The 25089-nt window shown below is 52.9% G+C and overlaps 1 protein-coding gene across 1 annotated transcript in view; it reads left to right on the plus strand.

The window, feature by feature from the left end:
• The window catches only part of pkd1a (polycystic kidney disease 1a), a 100144-nt gene that overhangs the window by 35998 nt on the left and 39057 nt on the right, over positions 1-25089 (plus strand). Inside the window, exons 6-16 of the mRNA XM_035404251.1 lie at positions 1305-1985; positions 3523-3700; positions 8935-9149; positions 13604-13722; positions 14042-14192; positions 16015-16271; positions 16623-17381; positions 17557-17688; positions 18179-18354; positions 20322-20455; positions 21151-24779. Of these exons, the coding sequence (XP_035260142.1) occupies positions 1305-1985; positions 3523-3700; positions 8935-9149; positions 13604-13722; positions 14042-14192; positions 16015-16271; positions 16623-17381; positions 17557-17688; positions 18179-18354; positions 20322-20455; positions 21151-24779 (6431 nt within the window). The remainder of the gene's footprint in view (positions 1-1304; positions 1986-3522; positions 3701-8934; positions 9150-13603; positions 13723-14041; positions 14193-16014; positions 16272-16622; positions 17382-17556; positions 17689-18178; positions 18355-20321; positions 20456-21150; positions 24780-25089) is intronic.

The raw sequence follows: 25089 nt of genomic DNA on the forward strand, positions 1-25089 counted from the left end.
TCTGAGGTGACGGAGAGTGGGCAAAGCTTTCTGTGCTCTCACACTGAGGCTCTTGTCACTTCAGTTTAATGACACTTTAACGGAAGCCGAGGCCACGCTTTCAGCAGAAGTTTATTCAGGAGCTGAGTCACGGCATTCACTTAGCCGATCTAAAGATAGCGCTCATTTTGCTGAGGACCCGTGTGAACTCCAGGCCCTGTTCCAGAACGTTTGTTTGTTTCCATGGTTATTACTGTACTATGGAATACGGGGGCTACTGGAGTGAGGCTGATGGAACTGAAGTGGATTTTTTCAGGTGCCTACCGACAAAATTGCCTAAAATATCATAGTTAAGATGGAACGTGCTGATGGCTCAATGCCGACCTCTTTTGACCTTGTGGCCATAGCCCGGTCTAGAGTAGAGATGTTGAATAGGAGGAGCCCAGTCTGTCTCAGACATTACATGGGGTTGACGTATGGTGGCAAATTTCAATATCTCAAGTTTCTTTTTTGCCTTCACAAGCTTTTTTTTTTTTACAATCCTTGTGAATGTGCTAGCATTAGTGTGTATTAGCATAAAATGTATTTATTATTAGGGGGCCAAGCACCTTCTTCTTCTTTTTCTTATTTTTTTTTAGATTTTTTGTTTAGGAGCAGCATGCTTTACTTTCACATTTCACATTGCATGAGCTCTTCTGGATGAGAACACGACAGGCGAGAAGGCGAGGATGGGCAACACCAGGCAATCGGGGAGGGGGGCGGAATTAGCAACTCAAAGGGCCACTTTTGGCAAATTGGCTGGTTCTCCACACACAATTAGGACCTTATGTGTGCATGTGCCAGGCTGGGAGGAACAATGGACTGGGCCTTGCACACTCTGTGTGTCTCCCTCTCCCATTGCAGGGTGCAGTGTATCCCCACTGCACACCTGTGGTATGCAGGAAACTACACCTTAGAAATACCCACCTGCCCTTGTGACCTGTTCCTAGGGCCTGGGTTGTTCCTTTGGAGCTGGTCTGGCTGTGAATTCAACCCCCAGCTGTTTGTTTGATTTCTGAACACCGGCCCTGATGGCGACAGTTGCCATGACCACCTTGTAGAGCGTTGAGGCGCTGTTCACACTGGCCGTTAGCATTCCGCTGTTCCACTGCTGGAGCTTCTTTCTCTGGTCTTTTTTATTAATTTGTCTTTGTGCAGCTGCAGAGACCTGTGTGTGTGTGTGTGTGTGCGCATGTGTGTGTGTGTGCATATGTGTGTGTGTGTGTGCATGCCTACTACATCCCAACTGACCTTGCCGCCTCTCTGTCTCCCCCTGGTGTCGGCAGGGCTGAACTACGCGGCCTGCCTGCCGGACAGCCACACGGGGGTGAAGGAGCTGGTGATCTTCACCCACTCCTCGCCGGGCAACTACACGCGGGACAGCTGCAACGCGCAGTGCTTCCAGAAGGCGTACCGCTACGGCGGGCTGGGGGCGCAGCGCGAGTGCCTGTGCAGCACCAACTCGGAGCCCAACTTCATCAGCGAGTCGCAGTGCTCGGCCGCGTGCGCCGACCCGCAGGTGATGAAGAAGTGCGGCTGGACCGTGGCGCACGACGTCTTCCTCGTGGTCTTCACCGCCTCCTTCCGCCGCCCGCTGCGCTTCTCCGTGCACCGGGAGGCGGCCCTGACGCTCCGCTCGTCCGTGCACCCCGCCGGCCTCTCCTGGGACTTCGGCGACGGAACGCCGCCGGTCAACGCCACGCCCTGGGCCAACGCCACCCAGCTGAGCGCCCGCCACAAGTACGCGCTGCCCGGGGAGTACGCCGCCCGCGTCGCCCTGCGGTCCGAGAGGAAGGACATCGCCGTCTCCGGGAAGGTGCGCGTCACCCTGCCCCCCCGGCTGGAGCTGGCGTGCCCGCCGGTGGTCGTGGCCAATCACAGCATCGACGTCGGCCTGGTCAACTGGGGCGGGGTGGGCGTTGCCGTGGACTGGAGGATCCTGCTGGACGGACGCGAGGTCGCCAAAGGTGAGCCGCTAAGAGTGGGAGGTGAAGTGGGTGACTGATGTGATGGAGAGGGGCGGGGTTTGGCCCACTGTTGCCTGGATACTCACTGCTGAGCGCCCGTGAGCCCAGTTTCTGGGGTTCCAGGAACTTTCATCAGCGCTGTAAAACCCAAGCGTTCACTTCGCTCAAATGATTCCCCAAGACCATTTGAGCAGGGCTTTTAAACTGTGTTATGATCACTTTATTATTCTTGAGTCGAGCCGGCTCTGTTCATTTAACAAGACTGGCTTTTAGGTTCGCCTCAAACCTCTGCTTCTGAACTTTTTCTGCTTTTTCAGTAGCTCTTGGAAATGTCCACCCCTTTCCTTTACCTCGCAAATTCATCTTGGACCTCCCAGAAACTTCCAACTCCCAATTTCCACTCCTCAACTTCACAACCCCTACCTTTCCAGGAGTTTCCACTTCCAGCATCCAGCTTCCAGAACCTTCCGCCTGTAGCTGCGCTCTTGGGGCAGGCTGTGTCGAGGGGAGGGGGGAGGGGGGAGGGGGGGAGGCGGTTGTTAGGGGTTACGGGAGCTTTGCGCCACCGAAGGCCCGTGCGTTTGGGCTGCCCACCGGGGGGCGCTCTCCTTCATGGTCTCCGCAGCTCCAGGACCCCGGATTACCACAGACGTGATGTGTCTCCGCTGGGAGCTTCAGCACACGAGCGGATGAACGAGCCCTTAATCTGTATCCCACAGCGTGGGCGCGAGTGGAACCGCTCTCCCCCGGCCTGGCAGCAGAACTCCAGAACGGAACCCCGCCGAGCTGTTATCCTTTTATCGCTCGAAAGCTCTCCGTTCCCTCCCGTCATCTCTGGGGTGGTATCTGAGGGAATTTTTGTGGGTTTTTTTTTTTGGGAGGCCTGCTGTGAGCGGTCCTTCTGCTGTGCATTTGTATTCAGAGCGCGAGCTCAGGGGAGACAGACTGTATTAAGCCCCATTACCAGGCTGAAATAACGAAATATGGATGGTGACAAAGGCGGGTTGAAGGTCGGAATTTCATTCCAGCAGCAGCGCTTTCATTCGAGCAGCGCTTTGAGATTTCAGACAGGAATTCAGCCATCACTGATTCACACCACCCACACCACACACACACCACACACAGGCGCACACACCACATGCACACCCACACCACACACACACACACACCCACACCCACACCCACACCACACACACACACACACACACACACCACCCACACACACACACACACACACACACACCACCCACACCACCCACACACACACACACACACACACACACACCACCCACACATACACACACACACACACACACACATACACAGGCGCACACACCACATGTATGCACACACACACACAGGTGCACACACCACACGCATGCACACACCACTCACACACACATACCACACGCATGCACTGACACACCACACACACTTACACACACCGCACACACACACACGCACACACACTTCCCTTGTATTCACACCAAACTCTTGGTACAGCCCATTCAATGCCTTTTCTCTCCCTGCCTTCCAGCAATGCCCCACTGTCCATCAGATGGTTTCCTGGATACAAACTCCTCCCACTGCTATCACCTGAACCCCGAGGAGTCCAGCTGGGCTGAGGCCCAGCGACAGTGCTTCGCCCAGGGTGGGGACTTGGCCGTGGTCAGAACCGAGCCAATCAGGAGCCTCCTGGCAAGACGTGTCACACAGTGAGTGGACTGGGGGTTTGTGAGGGTCATAATGGGGCGGTGATGCAGGCACACAGGTTAGAATGCACACCTTTGAGTGATGAAGCAAGCGGGTTAGACCCAGGTAGAGCAGCACATAGGAGCGGAGTCATAGCATCGCCTAAGTGCCTGCCACGACCAATCAGGAGCAAGCAAGGCATTCAGTTTCTACACTGGAAAAAAATGCTTTATTGGATAAACCTAAAAAAACTTTTATTTTGTTACACCTATATGTTTTTAGGTTTTCTCATTCAATTGAACCTAAAAGATTTCTTTTGAGAAAGCCTAAAAAAATATAGGTAATAACAATTTGAAGTCAAAATTTTATTTAAGTTTAGGTTTATCCAATAACATTTTCAGGTTTTCTTCGGTGTATAAAATGATGGCAGATTAAAAAGATCTGCTTTAGGGTTTGATCTTTGAATTATCATTTAATTAGCTCAGACATTTGTTTGTAGTCCGCTGGACTGCGCAAATATTGAGTGAATGTTTTTCTGGTTTTAGAAGGATGTCTCATTTATAAATAGAGAGAAGGAGTGTGCACCGGAAGGACACGAGGACTACTGGTGTCCTTATGGGAATGTGTTTGTGGATGGCAGTGTGTGCATCTTTATTTCTGTGCATGTTTTTGTGTAGGTGCGTGTGCCTATATTCCTGTATGTTCTCTGTATATTTGTGTGTGTATATGTGGGTGTGTATGTGTGTGTGTGTGTGTAGGTGGGTGTGCGTATATTTGTGTATGTTGTCTATATGTGTGTTTGTGTGTGTGTGTTTGTGATTTACACTGGTGTTATTTACACTGGTATGATTTACACTGGTGTTATTTACACTGGTCTCATTTACACTGGTGTTATTTACACTGATATTATTTCCACTGGTGTTATTTACGCTGGCCTTATTTACGCGCCTGGCACAGGAGTGCGCATCTCCCCCCCCCCCCCCCGCCCAACCGTCCCCTCTGTGTCAGAAGCAGTAGCGGTACACCCTTCGCCAAAGTGCAGGATCAACGCTTTCAAGCCCCCACTCACGTCAAGCTTTACTGCAAACATTTCTTTTTGTTCTTTCTTTTTCGCGGTTCTTTTCTCTGTTGTTTTCATCCTGCTGCTTTGGCAGTGACTGCAGGACTCGGGCCGACGGGATTTTGGATTGACTCGGTCCTAATGGAAATCGATTTGAAATAGGTCGGAGAAAAAGAGTCTACTATGATTTTTAGAAAAGCACTTAGCAGAACTGGACCCCAGGGAGAGAGAGTGAGAACACTTTAAAATCTGACATCTCCTCAGTGGCAGACTGTGGCACAGGTGCAGGCTAGTTCTGGTCAGTGCTGGTTAGTAGAAGTGGGGTGAAGATCAACAGTGACTATTGTACCAATCCAAAGTGAGCCTTTCAGTTCTGGTTCAGAGTAGAGTAAGACTGTGTTTGTGTTCTGTTCTGTGCGGCTGTGCTGGTCTCTGCTGGGGCTAGGCTGTGCCATATCACTGTATGCTGTACTGTGCTTTACTGTGATGAACCATGCTGTGCTGAGCTGAACTGAGCCAAGCCGTGCCATACCATGCCATTCAATGCTGTGCTGTGCCATGCTATACTGAGCTGTGCTATGCAATGCTGTGCTGAGCTCTTCTATGCTATGATGTGCTGAGCTGTGCTGTGCTATGATTTGCTGAGCTGTACTGTACTGTGCTGAGCTGTGTTGCACCGTGCTACACTGTGCCAAGCTGTACTGAGCTGTTACGCTGTGCCGAGCTGTGTCGAGCTGTGTTACGCTGTGCTGAGCTGTGCTGAGCCTCGGGTAGTCCTGCCCTAGTGAGCACAGCTCCCTGATCAGTTGGGCGTGAACGTGGCTCTCCGGCCAGGCCCGTGTCTCCAGGGCCAGATCCTTATCCTCTCAGCAAAGCCCACAAACCTGGCACCGCTCCTCCGAGCGCTCTGCCCTTCTGCTACTTATTACTGCGTCCCGCAGGGATGCAGATCTGCTCCAGCTTCTTCTCTTTCCTTCACGCCATTCCCCCTTTCTCACCCCAGTAAGGGAATGCCCACTTTATCTGTTATTGCTGAGGCTCTGAAGGGTGTGATGTCCTCATTCACATCCCATCCCAGCACACTGCACATGCCAGAATGCTCCACATCCCAGCATGCTCCACATCCCAGCAGACTCCACATCCCAGAATGCTCCACATCCCAGCATGCTCCACATCCCAGAATGCTCCACATCCCAGCAGACTCCACATCCCAGCACACTGCACATGCCAGAATGCTCCACATCCCAGCGTGCTCCACATCCCAGAATGCTTCACATCCCAGCAGACTCCACATCCCAGCATGCTCCACATCCCAGCAGACTCCACATCCCAGCAGACTCCACATCCCAGCATGCTCCACATCCCAGCATGCTCCCACAGAGAAGCCCCAGCGGAGGCCACTCCGTACGCTGCTCGACAGGCGAACCAGCGGCCGGCTCTCGAGCTGGTTTTGGCGCGGCCCTACGGGGCGGGGCACGGCCCGGATTCGGCACCGGGCCGCGGGGCCCGTCCGTGCCCTTAGAACAGCGCCAGACTCAGACGCTGGTTGGCCGGAGAGTGGCGGAGTCTTGCCTCTGCGCGTTCGCCCGGGGCGAGGCCCGCGCCAGAGGCTCCGCGGTCGCCCCGTTCCAGCAGAGCTGCTCGGTGTTTGTTGTTCCTCGCAGCGAGCTGTGAAGCGTGCGCCGCTGACGCACAGGAACACGCTCCGCTCTGGCCGCCACCGCGCCGGCTGGCACAGACAGCTTTTACAGCACGTGAGCTTTTAGCATTGCAGGACCTTACATGTTTGTATTTCAATACCGTACTGTATATATATATATATATATATATATATATATATGGTGGGGGGGCTATTGTGCGAAGAAAATTTTGCAGTGCATTTTTACATTTTTACTTTGGCCATAAAGCATTCTTCCTGCACCAAAGGCCTGTTTTAAAGGTTTGCTGTGCAAACTTGGTGCTGTGCGTGTTTTTGAGAGACTGAGCCGAGCGGTCTTCTTGCCCGGTGAGAGGCGTGTGCAGTCCTTGGACGCCCCTCTCTGTGGGCTTATGTGTGACAGGGCAGAGAGAGCTGAGGTCTGACGCTTCTGAAGGTTAAATCCCCGCGTGGCTGACCTTTGACCTTCGCCGCTCTCGCGGGGCGGCACGGCGTCGCCTCACAGCGTGAAGGTTACCGCGTTTGGATCCCAGCCGAGGGCCTTTCTGTGCGGAGCTGGCACGTTCCCCCCCGTGTCTACGTGGGGTTTTCCTCCGGGCGCTCCGCTTTCCTCCCACAGTCCAAATGCAGTGGGCGGACATGCAGACTCGCTGTAGGCTAATTACAGACTCTAAATTGCCCGCGGGTATGAGTGTGTGACTGAACAGTGAGCGGATGGTGTGTGTGTGTGTGTGTGTGTGTGCCCTGCGATGGATGGGCGACCCGTCCGGGGTGTGATCCTGCCCTTCGCTGGGACGGGCTCCAGCTTCCCCGGGTAAGCGGTTTAGAAAGCGGATGGATGGACCTCACTCGTGCGAAACGGCATTACGGTCTGCCGTGTCACTCTGTGGTGCTGTTACACGGAGCTTGCGTTTGTGTGGACACACATCCATACAAAGATGTGCTTGTGTGTCCGCAGGCGCGTCGTTGTGTGTTCGTGTACGTCTGTGTATGCTGGTGTATGTGTGTGTGTGTGTGTGTGTGTGCGTGTGTGTGTGTGTGTGTGTGAGTGTGTGTGTGTGTGTGTGTGCGTGTGTGTGTGTGTGTGTGAGTGTGTGTGTGTGTGTGTGCGTGTGTGTGTGTGTGTGTGTGTGTGTGTGTGTGTGTGAGTGTGTGTGTGTGTGTGTGTGTGAGTGTGTGTGTGTGTGTGTGTGTGTGCGTGCGTGCGGGTGCTGGTGTGAGTGTGTGTGTGTGTGTGTGTGTGTGTGTGTGTGTGTGTGTGTGTGTGTGTGAGTGTGTGTGTGTGTGTGTGTGTGCGTGCGTGCGGGTGCTGGTGTGAGTGTGTGTGTGTGTGTGTGTGTGTGTCTCGAATGAGTGGGTGTTCCTTACGGCTCACAGATGTGCTTCCTCCCTTCCTCCCTCCCTGTTCCCCACACCCATCCACACCCCCCATTCATCTTAAACCAGAGACTCAGTGCTTCCAGTAACCAGCACTACTGAGAGAACAGCCTCTCTCTTCTTTATGGCAAAAACACGGTCCCCTCTCCCCCCGCCCCCCTTCCTCCCCCCCAAACCTGCTGCAGCTGGAGCGATGGGGGTGCAGCCCCTCTCAGCCCCCCATCCCCCCTCCGACAGCCTCTTACGTAAAGACGTTTAGAAGCACAGAACTTTTTTTATTGTTTTTTTTTTCTTGGCACAAAGAGCTCAGTTTTTTCTCTCCACAACCCATTTTTTTTTCCTTCTTCTTTTTTTAAAAACTTTTTTATTTGCAGTTTGCACAGATGTGGGACTTTGGCTGGAGCCCATCAGAAACACAGCTATAAAAGAGAGAAGAGGAGAAAGGGTGTGAATGTGTGCGTGCGCGTGCGTGTGTATTTGTGTGTACGTATTCCAGAAGGAGAGAGAGAGAGAGAGAGAGAGAGTGGAGAGAGAGAGAGTGAGAGAGTATAAGAGAGAGAAAGGAGGATAGAGTATGTGTGTGTTTGTGCTCTTGTGTACATGTGTAGAGCACATTGAGGCGAATGGGGGCAGTCCAAAACTCAGTGTAAATCTGAGTTTTGGACTGCCCCCATTCCCGGTCCTACCTGCACTCCGGAAACAGCACCAGTTCACAATCGCTTCCTAACACCCTTCCCCCCCTCCTGCGATGTGCAGGTCCCCGTCATGGGGTGTCTGTGTGTTTGTGTGGTGTGTCTGTACTGCGTGTCTGTATGGCATGTGTCTGTAGTGCGTGTCTGTACGGCGTGTGTCTGTAGTGCGTGTACGCCATGTCTGTAATGCGTTTATACATCATGTTTGCATTGCATGTGTTAAAGCAGTGATTCCAAACCCATGTTCCTGGAGCGCTACCATCCTGTAGGTTTTCACTCCAACCCTAACAAAGCCACACCTCATTCAGCAGCTAGAGATCTTATAGAGGCGCTACTCACTTGAGTCAGGTGTGGCAAATTAGGGTTGAAGTGAAAACCTGCAGGACGGCGGATCTCCAGGGGCGGGGCTGGGCAGCGCGGCGTTAGGGCGTGTGTCTGTGACACGCGTGACATCCTGTCCCCCCCCCACAGGGAGCGCGGCGTGTGGCTGGGGCTGAGCGACGCGGACACGCCCGGCTCGCTGCGGTGGGCCGACGGCTCGGAGGCCAGCGAGGGGGAGGGCGGGGCGCGGGACAGGGCCACGCTGGTGAGCGGGAACGTCTGCGTGTCGCTGGACGCCGGCGGCCTGGCCAGCTCCCACCCCTGCAGCACCACGAGGGCCTTCGTCTGCGAGTTCAGGCCGCAAGGTAACGCCCCCGGCCGCCGCCCACGCGCTAATGCCGTAGCGCTCACACACACTCTCACACCGCAGCGCTCACACACACTCTCACACCGCAGCGCTCACACACACTCTCACGCCGTGGCGCTCACACACACTCTCACACCGCAGCGCTCACACACACTCTCACACCGCAGCGCTCACACAAACTCTCACGCCGCAGCGCTCACACACACTCTCACGCCGCAGCGCTCACACACACCGTGAGAAATGTCCCGCAGAACAACGGCCGCCGTGTCGCCGGTGAAAAACCATTTAATGAAGGGAAACAATTGTATAAATTCGGTTATTCAACTGTATAAATAATGTTATTTTATGGGATGGCCATTAAATTATGTTTTTGCCTTTATTGTTTAAGATGTTTATTGTGTTTTTAGAAAAATAATTAATTTACAAACATTTTCCTGTAAAAATAGTTTTTTTTACAGGGTACCTGTGCACACTAGGACCTTCACCACAACACCCAGGAACAACTATCTCTCTGGCATATTTACAGGCATATTGAGCCCAGTTTGGCTTCAGATGGTAATGCGACCAAATATGAAGTAAAAAAATAATATCAATATATTCCCCCTCTGTCAATATTCAGTCTAAGCGAAAACAGTTCTTTCCACGTCACTGAATGGTATACTGACCGCTAAGACCAAAAGAAATTAATGTAGCCCTACTCTCTGTGGGCCCCAATGCAATTGATTTATTAAGTAACTAAAGTTTTGGCAGTCAGCGTAATTCGTCAGCATCTTATTCAGTAATAATGCTACACGTCTGAGCTTCCCATTGTTCCTGTGCCACATTGGACGTGCAGTCTTCGACTCATGAAGCTTTTCTCAAGACGTGTGCCCTCTCCACAACTGGGTGGGGACTTTCACGGTCCCGCTCAGCGGCCATTTTGTGCTCCCAGACGCACATTTCTCTCACGCTTCTTCTGCTCGCGTTGCATTACATTACATTACATTACAGTACATTCATTTAGCAGACGCTGTAGTCTAGAGCCATTTATAATGTGCGTCTGCCTGTGTTATATAAGCAGAGGTTGCAGAGATTTGGCTAAGAACCCTCCCGGTCTGGAGCCGGTATGTGGGAAGCCTAACTGCAGCGCTAACGGCTAGGTCGGCTTCTCTCTCAACCTGAACTTTGGGAAGCACTTTGGCGCAACTCCTGTTGTTTTTTAAATGTGCTATGCGAATAAAAGTGACTTGACTGGACTGAACTGCTCGGCGGAGGGTTCTGCGTAGGCCCGCGCCTTTCGTTTAAAGGGGGGAACGGCGGTGAGAGTTGGGTTTCAGAAGCAGCGCTCTGTTCGGTTTTTACAGTGAACGCACTTAGCCCAGGCTCGGTTTTTACAGTGAACGCAGTCAGCCCAGGCTCGGTTTTCACAGTGAACGCAGTCAGGCCGGGCCGAAGACACACGGGTTAGCTGCGATGCGACAGTCTGAGTCCGCTTCGCCGCTGAAAGACGCGGTAAACAGCGCTACGCTGCGGCCTGGGCCGAGGCCTGCCGTGGGGGGAGCGGAGCGAAGAACGCACATCGGAGTCCTTAGATCATTTAGGAGGGCAAACAACGAGCGATTTGGGCTGCGGAGAGAACGAAAGAAACCGCAGGACCGCTGATACAGATCCACAGGAAAAAAAAAGAGAAAAAGGCGGGAGAGTAATGATTTGGGCTTTCTTGACTTCTGTTCAGGAACGGCTAAATGAATAATGGGGGGAACGTTTTCGTTTTGGCTTTGGCGAGGGGGGTTCCATCGGAAAATATTAGGCGGTGTTGCTAAGCGAGCCCGGCTGGCCTACCGTTCTGGGATCTCCAGATGTTACTTTCGACGGGACGGCGCCGAATTCGCGCACCGAACGCAACGCCACCGACTGATGGACGCGCACGGGTTTAACACTGCTTCTGTGTGTGTGTGTGTGTGTGTGTGTGTGTGTGTGTGTGTGCGTGTGCATGTGTGTGTGTGTGTGCGCGTGCGTGCGTGTGTGTGTGTGTGGGGTGCTGTGACTGCACCCCAGCGCTACTGACAATAATGACGCCCCTGCTGTTACTACTGTCAGAATCACATCTGTAACATAATTAATAAAGGTGATACTTCTGTGACTGCCGATTCTGCTCGGATAACAATGAGACTCTTAGGTTCTGTCGTCATCCTTTCTGCTTGGAAGCTACTTGGCTGGCTGCACTCCGTGAAATACGATATTTATTTAAATATGATTTTTATGCTTTATGAGTCATTCGTTCTTTTTTACTTTATTTGGGGAACTTGCTTTCCTTGTTTCAGTGTTTTGTTATTGAGGGACCATTATTTATTTATAAAGAAGAGAGGGAAAAGGAAGAGAGAAAGAGTCATTTGGCCAAACGGAGGGTGGAATATTTTTTAACAGTAGTTTGCGAAAACTGTGGAGGCTCGGTTTTCTAGAATAACACTGCGGCTCTGAAGGGTGTTTGGTGTGAGTGTGAGGATAAAGCCGCCTTTCATTTGCGCGTGTCTGTTTCTGCCCTGTTTCTGTCTCTCTCTCTCTCTCTCTTTCCCCCTCTCTCTCTCTTTCTCTCTCTCCTCTCTTTTCCCCTCCCTCTCTCTCTCTACCTCTCCTCCTTTCTCTCTCCCCCTCTCACTTTCTCTGTCTCCCTCTCTCTCACTCCCTCTCATATCCCCTTCTCTCTTTCCCTGTTTCTCTCTGTGCTCTCTCTTCCTCCCCTCTCTTTCTCCCTCTCTCATCCCCCCTCTCTCTCTCTCCCTGTTTCTCTCTGTGCTCTCTCTCTCACCCCCCCATCTCTGCTGTCAAATTCAAGTTGCTTTATTTGCAGGAAATACATATGTAAATATTGCCCAAGCATCGGAAATCAATTGAAATGCATATGTACAGTGAAATACTAATTACAGTGAACATTCAAAACAAAACAGAAACAACACAATAACAATATTAATGTTAAATCAACACAAGCATTTAAAGAAAGAATAAAAATAAATAATAATAAGAGTAAGAATATAAATCCCCTGTGTCCATAGGATGGTAACTCAGTGTCCCTCAGGTTATGGAAAGCTGAAATATATTGAGCCACAATTTGGGGACAGGACTGCACATTCTTCTCACTTTGATATGGAGTGGAGGTTCTTCATAATTTTTGGAAATATTTTGGAAAATTTGTGGAAATATGCTTTTCTTATATTTGTGTATTTTGTACGGTTTAGGAGGATGTGTATCTCTGTGCTATCTCTCTCTCTCTCTCTCTCTCTCTCCCTCTCCTCCCCCCACCCCTCTGATTTTGCGTAACTCCGCTGGCGCGGTGTGTGCTGCCCGTCGGTGGGGGCCCTGCTGCAGATGGTGTGTGCAGCCATGTTTGCTCCTCTGTCCTCCCTGTGGGCCTGTTTGCGCTTCTCTGTCACACGCTGTTTTCACGCGAAACCGGCCCGCCCCCCCCAAAATCAAAAACACACATGCTCGTAAACACGCACACACGCACAGCCGCCGCACACACGCACAGCCGCCGCACAGCGCTGGCTGGACGCGACGCGAGGGGTCTCCCCTACACTGAGCATGTGTGTGTGTGAGTGTGTGTGTGTGTGTGTGTGAGTGTGTGTAAATGTGTGTGTGTGTGTTTGTGTGTGTGTGTGTGTGTGAGTGTGTGTGTGCGTATGTGTGTGTGTGAGTGTGTGTGTGTGTGTGTGTGTGTGTGTGTGAGTGTGTGTGTGAGTGTGTGTGTTTGTGTGTGGGTGTGTGTGTCTGTGTGTGGGTGTGTGTGTGTGTGCATGTGAGTGTGTGGGGGTGTGTGTGTGTGTGTTTGTGGGCGTGTGTGTGTGTGTGTGTGTGTGTGTATGTGGGTGTGTGTGTGAGTGTGTGTGTGTGGGTGTGTGTGAGTGTGTGTGTGTGTGAGTGTGTGAGTGTGTGTGGGTGTGTGTGTGTGTGTTTGTGTGTGTGGGTGTGTGTGAGTGTGTGTGTGTGTGTTATGCTAAAACAAAAAGCATCCTGAAAAACCTGATCCTGATCCAGGCCTGCTGGACTGGGAGGGAGCTTGGGGTGCTTCAGTTAGGCGTGACACGCGACGGCTCGCTCCTCACTCTGTCTCCATGCTCCTCACTCTGTCTCCATGCTCCTCACTCTGTCTCCATGCTCCTCACTCTGTCTCCATGCTCCTCACTCTGTCTCCATGCTCCTCACTCTGTCTCCATGCTCCTCACTCTGTCTCCAAGCCGCACGGAGCGGGAGAGTCATCAGCTTGGCAGGCTTTGGGGGGGGTTTCGATCTGATCCGAGATCACAGATTTAATCAAAACGGTGCCCGGCTATGTCAGATGTTATTTAAAAGCGCGTGTACGGAGGCGCCAGCGCCCCAGCGTGGGGGGGGGGGGGGGCGGTGGCCCCCAGCGTCTCACCCCCGCCCCGCCTCACCCCCCCCGCCCCACCTCTGTCCCTCTGTCTGTCCGCGCAGTGCGCTTACCCGACGCCGGAGTGTTCATGGCGGGCAGCGCGGTCTTCCACGCGCAGAGACCCCTCTCCGTCCCCGCGGCCCGGACGTCCGGCCTGGAGGCGCCCGCAGCGCCCGTGGAGGTGAGAGCGCAGCTGAGCCCTGTGAACCCTCTCACACCACCTCCGGCTTTCTGCACCATGATAAACTACGGAGTACCCACATACTCACTACCCACACAGACGCATCTATAAATGTATGTGAACTACAATCAAAATGGCGGATGTTTAGGTTGCTTCAGTGTTGGTACTGAGGTATAAACCCGTACAATAAAGGGGTCAGAAACCCACATTACATATTCAGGACATATGAGGAGATATTGTAGGTAGGGGTCACTGATTATATGTAGCAGCTGCCCGTCCCTGTTTCGCGGGATTGACGTGCCCTTCTGCCCCCCTCCAGCTCCTCATGTTCCCGGCCATGGCCTTCCTGCATGACGCCCGGCTCTCCTCCCTGGAGTTCATCACCCAGGACCTGAGCCGGGGCGCCCAGGTGCGATTCCAGGTGTACAGGCCGCAGTGCCCGGAGCTGGGCCAGCACCTGCTGCTGCCAGGTAAAGCCTCGCCCTGCTGGAGCCAGCCAATCACCACACGCACGCTGCGCTGTGTGCACACACACACACACACACGCACTGCGCTGTGTACATCACACACACACACACACGCACTGCGCTGTGTACACCACACACACACACACACAAACACTGCACTGTGTACATTAAACACACACTGCACTGTGTACACACACACACACACACACACACACACACACTGCACTGTGTACATTAAACACACACTGCGCTGTGTACACACACACACACACACACAAACACTGCACTGTGTACATTAAACACACACTGCGCTGTGTACACACACACACACACACACACACACCCGCACTGCACTGTGTACATTAAACACACACTGCACTGTGTACACACACACACACACACACACACACACACACCCGCACTGCACTGTGTACATTAAACACACACTGCACTGTGTACATCACACACACACACACTGCGCTGTGTACACACACACACACACACACAAACACTGCACTGTGTACATTAAACACACACTGCGCTGTGTACACTGCACACACACCAGGTTAAAAACTATAACACACACTGCGCTGTGTACATCACACACACACACACACTGCACTGTGTACGCCACACACACACTGCGCTATGTGCATCACACACACCAATTTAAAACCTGTACCACACACACTGTGAGAATGAGAGGAAGAAGATGTCGGAGGAGGAAGAGTGCAGAGGCTCTGGTGCTTGTGAGGAGCCATTTCCTGTACGGAGCCCCTGTTCTTGGGAGAGGGTTTGAAGAGTGACGAGCCAGAGCCAGAAAAACACATTTTTTCCGTGTGCTTTTCTCTGAACCTGAAGCAGGTATTCACATATGCGCTTCGTGTTCCTCTTAGCCTGCGGTACCTGTCCTGCATTCTGGGTACAGCCATGCAGGTCACTTTGCTCCGAACCCTTATTACATTCAGAAGGAGGAGAGCTGAGAAAGCTCTCTCTGTCATGCTTATCACCCTCTCCCCCCTCTCTCTCAATCTTTCGTTCCCTTGTTGCTGGTTGACAGATTGGAGGGAAAAAAAAAACATCTTTTTGTAAGGACGTGCAGAATCAGCCGAAGCTGCACGACGTTTGCGTATCGGAGACGTGAGAACAGCGTGTTCTAAATGAGGCGAGTTGTGAGGAGGCTGAGCTGTGAATTTCGGAGAGCGTTGAGTTACACCTGTGAGGCGATACCTGAGTGGGCTTCTCTCTGTCATTGGCTGTCAGTGATGCTGTCCTGTCATTTCCACTGATTGCTCGCTCGCTCGAGAAAAATGTTATCAGGTTCAGTTCCGCTTCCTTCCTCTCCTTGCCAGTTTTCGCATGTATTTATATCTGAGCCCTCAGATGTATTACGCATCTGTGCTCTTCCAGAATGGCGCTCAACGCACTGCCTCACAGGGCTGGAACTGTGAGGCGGTGGCGGGGGCTGGAAAGGCGAGGGGGGGGGCGGGGGCAGACGTTCGCTCGTTCTGCCCTGCAGTCCAAACTTGCACAAAGCAGGGTGGTTGAGAGCAGTCAGTGATTGACAGTCAGTTTCAGAGAGCTAACTCAGATGTGTCTCAGATGTGAGGGATTTGATTTCAGAAGCAATGCAGGCTTTTTTTTTGAGCAAACAAACAAACTTTGCCTTAGTAGTCTCACCTCAAGCTGTTGCTCTGAACCAATAGCGTCTCAGAAGGGGTGGAGCGTCACAGAATGGGACAGGGTGCCGCGGGATCGGTGAGCACACACCGCCTGTTCAGGCCATGTGACCCACCGTAACCTTTGATCCCGTCCCGTGCCGCAGGTTGTGGAGACCTCTGCGCCCCCATCGCCGTGTGCCAGGACGAGGAGGCGAACGACACCGTGGAGGTCTGCCCGTCCCGTCAGCAGTGGTGCCCCTTCCAGGGGCGCTGTCTCCCCCTCGGCAGTCCCTGCTCCCCCACCTCCTGCGTCAACTGCTCCCGGGCCCCCCTCCTCCCGCTGGAGGTGTACCAGCCAGAGTACAGCCTGGTGGAGGAAGTCCTCTTCACCCTGACACCGGGAGCCTCCAGACACCAGCTGGTGAGTCTGACAGGAAGTGATGTCAGCTGCACAGGAAGTGCCTGAGGCTCGCCTGCTGCAGGATAAGTATAAGTGCAGCACAGTGCCTTGTGATGGTGCCTTGGTGCCAGTAGAAGATCGAGAGTCAGCGGTCATGTGACCACACGTCTCAGTTAGGTAGTTTACTGATACATATGTTTGAATATGTGTTTTTTTGTAGAAAGTGAGTGATATATAAACAAAGGACCAACCTATATATGACATATAGAGGGGAAAAAATAAAATGTGATAACAGAAAGCAGGACAGCTTGTTTAGTGGAACCCCCCCCCCCCCCCCCCAAACCTGAGTCTCGTCTTCCCGCCTGGCTAAAGGTACGAGAGCAGATTTCGGACATCTTTGTGGCGGAGGGTGACTTCATGGCCCTCCAGCACGACGCCGGTCCTGGGGCCCTGCTCCAGTGTGGCCTGGACCCCGCCTCCCCCTGGCGCCAAAGCGTGCTGGTGCTGAACGACACCGACTGGATCAACGGCTCCTCCGTCGACGTCGCCGGCAACAGCAGCGCCTGGGCCGAGGACCGCGCCTGCCTGCTCAGAGTGCTGTACACGGGGCAGGAGGAGACCCCCGTCCCGGGCCCGCTCCTCCAGGCGGGGCTCCCCAGTCCGGGAGATTATACCTTCCAGGTGACGTCCGACGACCCGGATTTCCCCAGCCGGGCGTCCTGCCCGATCCGCGTGGTGCCGCCGCTGGGCCTCACCGTCATCTACCCTCCGAGCCAGAACGGGACCATCTACTTCCCCGCCAACCAGACCTTCCTGCTGGCCAAAGTGCGATCCTGGCACCGGGCCTGGGCGAGCTGGCAAGGGGGCAACCAGTCCGTGCCCTTCCTGGCGTCCTGCCCGCCCGACCTGGCGCCCGTGGTCGGGGAGTGCCGGTCCGACCGCCACAACGACACCCTCTTCGTCTACGTGGACCTCCGGCTGGGGGGCACCCCGGCCGCCCCCGTGGTCCTGACCGCCCGCAGCGAGGTCGCGTCCGCTAACCTGACGGTGCAGGTGAGGGTGGAGGAGCCGCTCCGGGGCCTGAAGGTCACGCCCCACCCAAACCACAGGGTGCTGATGGAGGTCATGGTGGTGAGTCCCTCCCTTCATCTCCGTGCTCCGCCTCCTCTTTGCTTCCTCCTGCTCCGCCCGTTTCTTCCTCCTCCTCTGTCCTCCTCCTTTCTCGTCCTGCTCTTCCTCTGTGGCGCGCTCCCCTGTGCCGCCGTCGAAGCCGCTGACGGTCGCGCGGTGTCCTGTCATCTCGCAGAAGTACTCGGCGGAGGTGGAGGCCGGCTCCGACCCCAGCTTCAAGTGGACGGTGGACGACAAGCCCCACTTCACCTACTACAACACCGTGCTCAACGTCATCTACCAGAACGCCGCCGTCTACAAGCTGTCTGTGAGCATCTGCCCGTGATCCTCAGGCTTAACGTCTTCCCTTTACCGGGGGCCTCCTTTACCGGGGGCCTCCTGTACCGGGTGGCTCACTGTGCGACTTCATCCCAGTGTGCTCGGGGATTCAATAGCCTGTATTACAGGGTTTCCACAGGGCCTTGAAAACCTTTTAAAGAGATTGATTTTGAATGAGGAAAATAATTCAAGGTTGAGAAAGTGCTTGGATTTTGTCTGGCAAAACTGCCCTTTTTTCATAGCTGTGTGTGTCCTTTAGAGCGAAATCTAAACTTGTAAACACAACGATGTTGGAATTCGGAAATGTAATAATGAAGAAGAATATCTTTGCTGGGCTGTAATTTTTAAAAAATAACATTTGTAAGGCCCTTAAATTTGACATGAGGAAACCCCCTAGGGACATTATATAATGTGTTTGAGATCCTAAATCGCCGTTTCTCAGGACCGTGGTTTCCTTGGTGACGGTGTGGGTTTCCTAGGTGACGGCGATGAACCACGTGAGCGACCTGACGGAGCACTACAACGTGACGGTGGACAGGATGAACCCCATGGCGGACCTCACCGTGAGGGGCGTCCCGGACATCGTCACGCAGGGCTCAGCCCAAACCCTCTCCGCTTCCGTCCTGGTCGACATGTCGGTGGACGCCGCCTTCCGGTACTTTCCACCGCCGGGCGTCCGTCAACGTGCACCCCCGGCCTCGCTGCACTGAACGCACACCTCTTGGCTTCACTTTGTTCGAGATTTGTTTCGTTTAACTCTTTTTTTTTTTGCTCACTGTCGGATACTTGTAGCTTTTACCGATGCCAAGAACAGATTTAATTTGCTTTTAATCCTCGCATCGCACAACATGGGACAAGGGGATTGGAAGAGATAACCGTTAGGCTGTGGAGTAGCACGTCTAGCTAATTGATTCATTCTATCTGAAGTCACACATCTTCCAAAACAGTGCTGTAGGGGATTAGGACAGAAGCAAACATCCGTGGCTTCTGGCAGATGTTCTCAGCAGAAGCCCACGTCGCGGATTTAGGCAGTGAGCTGAGGTGAGCAAGTCAAGAGAGAAACGAGGTTATAAGAGGGAGGGAGAAAAAGACTGGAAAAGCCTGGAAAAAAAACTGGAAAAGCCCGGAAAAGGCTGATCTGGATTGTCGGACACGATCTTGCGTTCCAGATAATTCCTGCCCTGTCTCAGAACAAAGGGCTGGTCTCCATGGGAACGCTTTTGAACGATTAACGTGACGCCTTGACGAAAGGCCGAGGGGCACGAGAAGGAGAGGAGCGTCAGCCATCGCCACGCCCTTCGCCTCCCATCCCGTTAATGACAACGGCCCGTGTGTGTGTGGGATTCCCCCCTCCCCGGCCGCCGAGTTTCCACTGAGCCTGACGCCTCAGAGCTCGCTCCTCTTCCTCAGCGGCGACGGCCGAAGGCCTTTCCTCTCCCTCGGAAAGGTCGACACGGTGTGTGTTCCGGCCTGCGTGAGACCCCGCCCCTTCCTGTTTCGGCCTGTGTGAGGCCCCGCCCCTTCCTGTTCCGGCCTGCGTGAGGCCCCGCCCCTTCCTGTTTCGCGTCAGCACTCGCGTGCCACTCGCGCCGGGGTCAGGAGAGCATGTGGGGAGGAAACGGCACAGGCCAGCTGTTTTGCCTGTGCCATCTGCCTGTGCCATTTGCCTGTGCCAGCCATTCTCCTCTGCAAAGAGAAGGTTCAGAACGCAGGGGTCTAAAAGAAGCATAGACCGCCAGCACTATTCAGTTAACCCAGGACAGACGTGTCAGTCTGTTTATATGAGTTTAATGGAGAATAGAGAATTGAAAGTACTCCTGTGAATTGCTTTGTGGACATTCCTAAAGAAAATTTTTAGAAGAATATTTCCAAGAGGTGACCCGCAGGGCATACACAATATCATATATTTTAACACCCTAATCAAGATATTAACTTTTAGCCTTCACACTATAACCCGACTGAGAAGAGAAAAAACCTTGAAGAATGCATTTCTCTCTCGTACTAATTCCGGTAAACCAGCATTCAAAAGCTGCCTTGAAAGCCTTCGACTGCATACTGCACAATGCAGGACAGGACAGGACAGGACCTCAAACAAAACAAAAGATGAAATACATTTTAAAAGCCATCATATTCCTGACAGACACTCAGCAGACACTTGTATCCTGGGTGACTCACACAGCTTTAGTATTTTTTTTTTTACATAGTATTCACATGGCATCCATATCTCAAATAAAGCATTTATACAAACCTGTCACCGTTTCTTGCCTGGGAGGTTTTGAACACTAATAATGTGAAGATGCTGCCTTGAAATCTAACAGAGCAGCAGGGAAGGGGATGCAATACTGTCTGGTGGAAGCTACATTTATTTAAATTACGATAATTATGTTCCTGCCTCATCCTTCACCACGGAGATTAAATGTTTTTATCTGACGAAGGTCACGCCCGAAAGCTCATTTTCTTTTAACTTGGATTGAATAAAAAGCCAGGGAACGTTGCACCTCCTCTGACCCTCCCGCCCAGTCCATGCAGTACCTTTCATTCGGTCGAATCAGTGCTGTCTAAGACTTCACGTCGTCGCTAAAAGGCCACGCTGTTTTTTTTTCTCTCTCTCTTGGTTTCCAGGTGGTCTTTCGGAGATGGAGGTTACCAGGTCTACCACTTCAGACCTCCCTACAACAGCTCCCTGCTCACGCCTGACCCCCAGGCCCACCAGGTCACCTTGCAGCAGAATGTTACCTACGTTTACGCCCAGCCAGGTAACCTCACCTGCTTCAGTCTGGTGCAAGGGTCTCACACTTCAGTCCTGGAGCCTTTGCTGCTTTTTATGATTTCCTTTCGATTGTCAGAAAATTTAAGCCGTGGAAACAACAGAGTAAAATGTCCAGTGTCAGTTTAACTGTGGAATCAACTCATTCACTCTGGAATGTTGGACCAAATGTTATCTGTTAAGAGTTAAATTAACACCGGTAGAGTTGAATCAACGCTGGACATTTTACTGTGAAGGAGTCTTTAGCCAATTAGCGAATTAAATAGGGCACTTAAGCGCAGGAATACATTCAAAAACCAGCAGCCCTCCAGGATTTCAGTTTGATTTCTCTGACCTAGTGCACAGATGGTCTAGTGGAAGGAGAGAACAAGGAGTGTCTGTGCAATAAAGCATAGATAATTATTTCACCCTGTGGATTGATGCAATGGTTTATTTTTCCATTTAAAAAAAAAAAACTTGTTGTAAAAGTGCTGAAGTGTATGGAGCTTGCCTGAAAGTCTTGGTTGAATCATTTTATCATCCTGATTATCTTTTGATCCTGGTTATCCTTTATATTCTGTACCCTGCTATTTTACTCATTATTGTTCTAGTTCTTGTGGATAACAGAGGTTTTTTATTTCGTTTTTATTCATTTTTTAACTCCCATAACCCTCGTAATTGTGCCCTTGTTTTTTGTCATCACAGGAGAGTACACGCTCACAGTCTCAGTGTCCAACAAGAAAGAGAACATGAGCAAGAAGATTGAAGTGTTTGTGTTCAGCGTGCTGACGGTGGTGGAGATCGAGACCGACCCTGAGGTCCTGCAGGCGGGCCGGCCCACCGTATTCGAGGCCCACCCCCTGCCCTCACCATATGGCATTGTCTACACCTGGAATTTCGGGGATGGTTCCGCCCCCGTGCAGGGTCGCGAACGCCGTGTCAACCACACCTTCGCCCGCAGTGGCGTCTACAACATATCCGTCTCCATCAACAACACCATCAGCTATACCAGCACCCATGTGGAGATGCTGGTGTCGGAGGAGATCCGGGGCTTGTCCGTGTCCTCCACCTCCCCCACCGAGCTCAACACCCCGACGATCGTCAGCGCCGAGGTGGAGGCCGGCAACAATATCACCTGGACCTTCGCGATGGGCGACGGGAGGGTGCTGACGGTGGCGGAGCCACAGGTGGAGCACATCTACGTCAAGGACGGCAACTACACGGTGAACGTCACGGCAACCAACGGCATCAGCTCTTGGTGGGCGTCGCTGGCCGTGCAGGTGTTCATCCTGGAGGTGCTCTCGCTAGAGCCGGCCGGCTGTGTCCAGGAGCTCACCGAGATTGACTTCAACGCCTTTGTGTCGGGAAACTCCTCCGTGTATGTCTATGAGTGGAGCTTTGGGGACGGCACTGAAAATGTGACCCTCCGTGGTACCCCAGGCATCACCCATATGTACCCTACTAGTGGCGACTACTACCTCTCGCTCCACCTGTCCAGCAGGGTGAATAAAGCCAATTTCTATGCCTGTGTCTGTGTCCAACCAATGATAGTTAATGTGTCCTTAGTCTCCAAAGGCAGCTACACCTTGCTAGGAGAGGAGACTAGTTTTACCGTTAGTGCCTTCCCGGTGTTCGAATATACGTATCTCTGGGATTTCGGCATCAATGATTCGACTGTTCGAGGACACAAGGACATGTCCTTTACCTACAGAGATCCAGGACAGTACCTGGTGACTGTCACAGTCCTCAACAACATCTCCTTCAGCAACAGCACCACCTTAATCGAGGTTCAGGAGTCCGTGGGCCTTGTTGTCATCCAGCACAATGGTACCAAGTCCAACAGCCTGGCCCTGCACCAGCTGTACACTTTCTCGGCTTCGGCGGATGGCTCAAGCGTAGACTACATCTGGGACTTTGGGGATGGGAGCATCCTGACTGGTGGTAATGTCACCCACGCGTACAACGCCTCTGGTGACTTCAACATCAGCCTGATGGGGAGTAACCAAGTGAGCAGCAACCACACCGAGCTCTCTGTGTCTGTCATCACACCCATCCGGGGCCTGACGGTCAACGCCAGCCTGATCAATGTCCCCCTCAACACCTCTGTCCACTTTGAGGCACACCTAGAGCAAGGGGACAATGTGGAATACTCCTGGATCCTGTGTGACCGCTGCACCGCCATTCCCAGTACCCACACCATGTTCTACACCTTTAGGTCGGTGGGGACATTCAACGTCATCGTCACAGCAGAGAATAAGATCAGCTTTCTGCAGGCCAGCATTTTCATCTTTGTCCAGCGGGAGCTGGAGGGTCTGCAGATTGTGGCAGAGGAGCTGGGTGAAGGTTGCTGCTTTGCCACCAACAGGGTCCTCCACCTGCAGGCTGCTCTCCGGGAAGGTACCAACATGTCCTTCAGCTGGAGCCTCCTTAGGAACCAGGAGAATGCCACCAACCTGAGTGGGAAGACCATAGATGTCAACTTCTCCCAGCCAGGCCCTTGCAATATCTTCCTCAAGGCCACCAACCTCCTGGGCCAGATTGGCGTCAACAGGACCATCGAGTTTCTGGACCCAGTTGGCAGTGTAAGCCTGCAAGCTGCTCCCAACCCCGTGGCAGTCAACCGCTCAACTAACATGACGGTCTCTGTGAGTAGTGGTTCGGATCTGAGGTACCGTTGGTCTCTCGATGGAGTCTCCCTGCCTTGGTTTTCTCCTTCAGTCCAACACAGATTTGTCAACCCCGGCCTCAAGCTGGTGAGTGTGGAGATCTCCAATGAGGTGAGCTCAGAGATGACCTCAGAGTGGATCAGCGTACAGGAACCCATTTCAGGGGTGGCTTTCACTGCCACGGAGGTCACAGAGCAGAATTTTGTGGCCTCCGGCACCACTGTGCTCCTGCAGGGGGACTATCAAGTTGGAACTAATGTCTCCTGGACGTGGTACCTCCCCAACACGGTGAAAATGGGCCAGCAGGTGACCTGGTTGTTTCCCACTGCAGGGGTTTTCACGGTCACCCTGAATGCTACAAATGACATCAGCGCAGAAGCCACCTCACAGGACTTCACAGTGCAGGACAGGGTTGAGGGCCTGGAGCTGAAGGTGAACAAGAGCATCGTGGCATTACGGGAGAATGTGGAGTTCAGCATCGGCATCTCTGCGGGGACCTCCGTGAGCTTCATCCTGACCATCAGCGGCGATGCCACAGTGGAGCTCCAGAACCTCACCTACACCCACCAGTTCACTCGAGTGGACACCTATGTGGTCAACCTGACGGCCCACAACCAGATCAGCTCGGAGAGGGCGAGTATTATTGTCAAGGTCATGGAGCCGATCAGCATGCTCACCATGGTCAACTGCTGCGAGGCCGCCATCCCCGTGGGTGTCAAGAAGTTCTTCAGCGCCGAGATACAGACAGGAAACCGCGTCACCTTCCTGTGGACTTTCGACCTGCACCACGGGACCAAGACGTCCCTGATTGGGAAAAAGGTGACCTACACCCCAGAAAAGTCAGGTCAGCTGACCATATACCTGGGTGCAGTCAATGCCCTGGGGTGCCAGAATGTGACCAAGGTCATACAGGTTCAGAACGTCCTGATCTCTGCCACCTTGGAGGCTAACCCTCGGGACACCTTTATCAATAAGACGATCAGCCTGCGTGCCTTGGCGTCCCCCAGAGGCACCCCAGCCTTCTACCAGTGGAACTTTGGGGACGGCACGGGGAGGCAGAACACCAACTCACCCAGCATTAGCCACTCATACTCCCACCCTGGGAACTATGTGATCCAGGTGAATGTCAGCAACCTAGTGAGCTGGGTCATAGCGCAGGTCGCCGTCAACATCCGGGTGCTGGAGTGCGAGGAGCCCGAGGTGCGGCTGGTCAACGCTCCCCGGCTGACTGTCCGTCGGCCCCAGGCCAACCTGGTGGAGGCCAGCGTCGACCTGAAGGGCTGTGTCCGGTACGGCGTGGAGTACCTGTGGGAGATCTTCCCCTTCCCGCTCTCCGACGCCCCCCGGGGGCAGGACAGGGTCCCGCTACCAGCCGAGCTGGACACCAGGAGGCTTCAGCTCTCCATCCCCAAAATGTCGCTGGAGCTGGGTAACTATAGCCTGGTCTTCTCCCTGACGTACGAGGGCATCCCCCTGCGGAAGACCGCCTCGCTGCAGCTGAGCGTGATAGCCGGGAAGCTGGTGCCCATCATCGAGGGCGGCTCCTACAGGGTCTGGTCCAAGACCCAGGACCTGCAGCTGAGCGGAGAGCAGTCGTACGACCCCAACCTGGGCCCAGAGAGCCAGACTCTGCTGAACTACCTGTGGGAGTGTACCAACACATCAAAGGTATGGGCTTTGCTTCTCTTCTTGCTGTTCTTGATCTTCCAGCGTGCAGAACCAATCTGCACTGTAAAACTGAGTTATATAACGATTATGAAAGCACTCAAGCAGAGAAAATAATGAAAATATTTGGCTTTTTATCGATTTTATTGTTGATGGCCTTGTGGCACTCAAGAAATATAAATGTTTTCTTTTAGAGTAGGTATGTACTTATTTAGAAACCCATTAAAAACCCCTTGATATGTGTGGTTGCATATCTACACAAGGTTACTCTGAAGCTTGAATATGACTGTTAGGTATAATTTTAGATTTAGCA

The sequence above is a fragment of the Anguilla anguilla genome, chromosome 2, assembly GCF_013347855.1.
Source record: "Anguilla anguilla isolate fAngAng1 chromosome 2, fAngAng1.pri, whole genome shotgun sequence".
Taxonomy (NCBI): domain Eukaryota; kingdom Metazoa; phylum Chordata; class Actinopteri; order Anguilliformes; family Anguillidae; genus Anguilla; species Anguilla anguilla.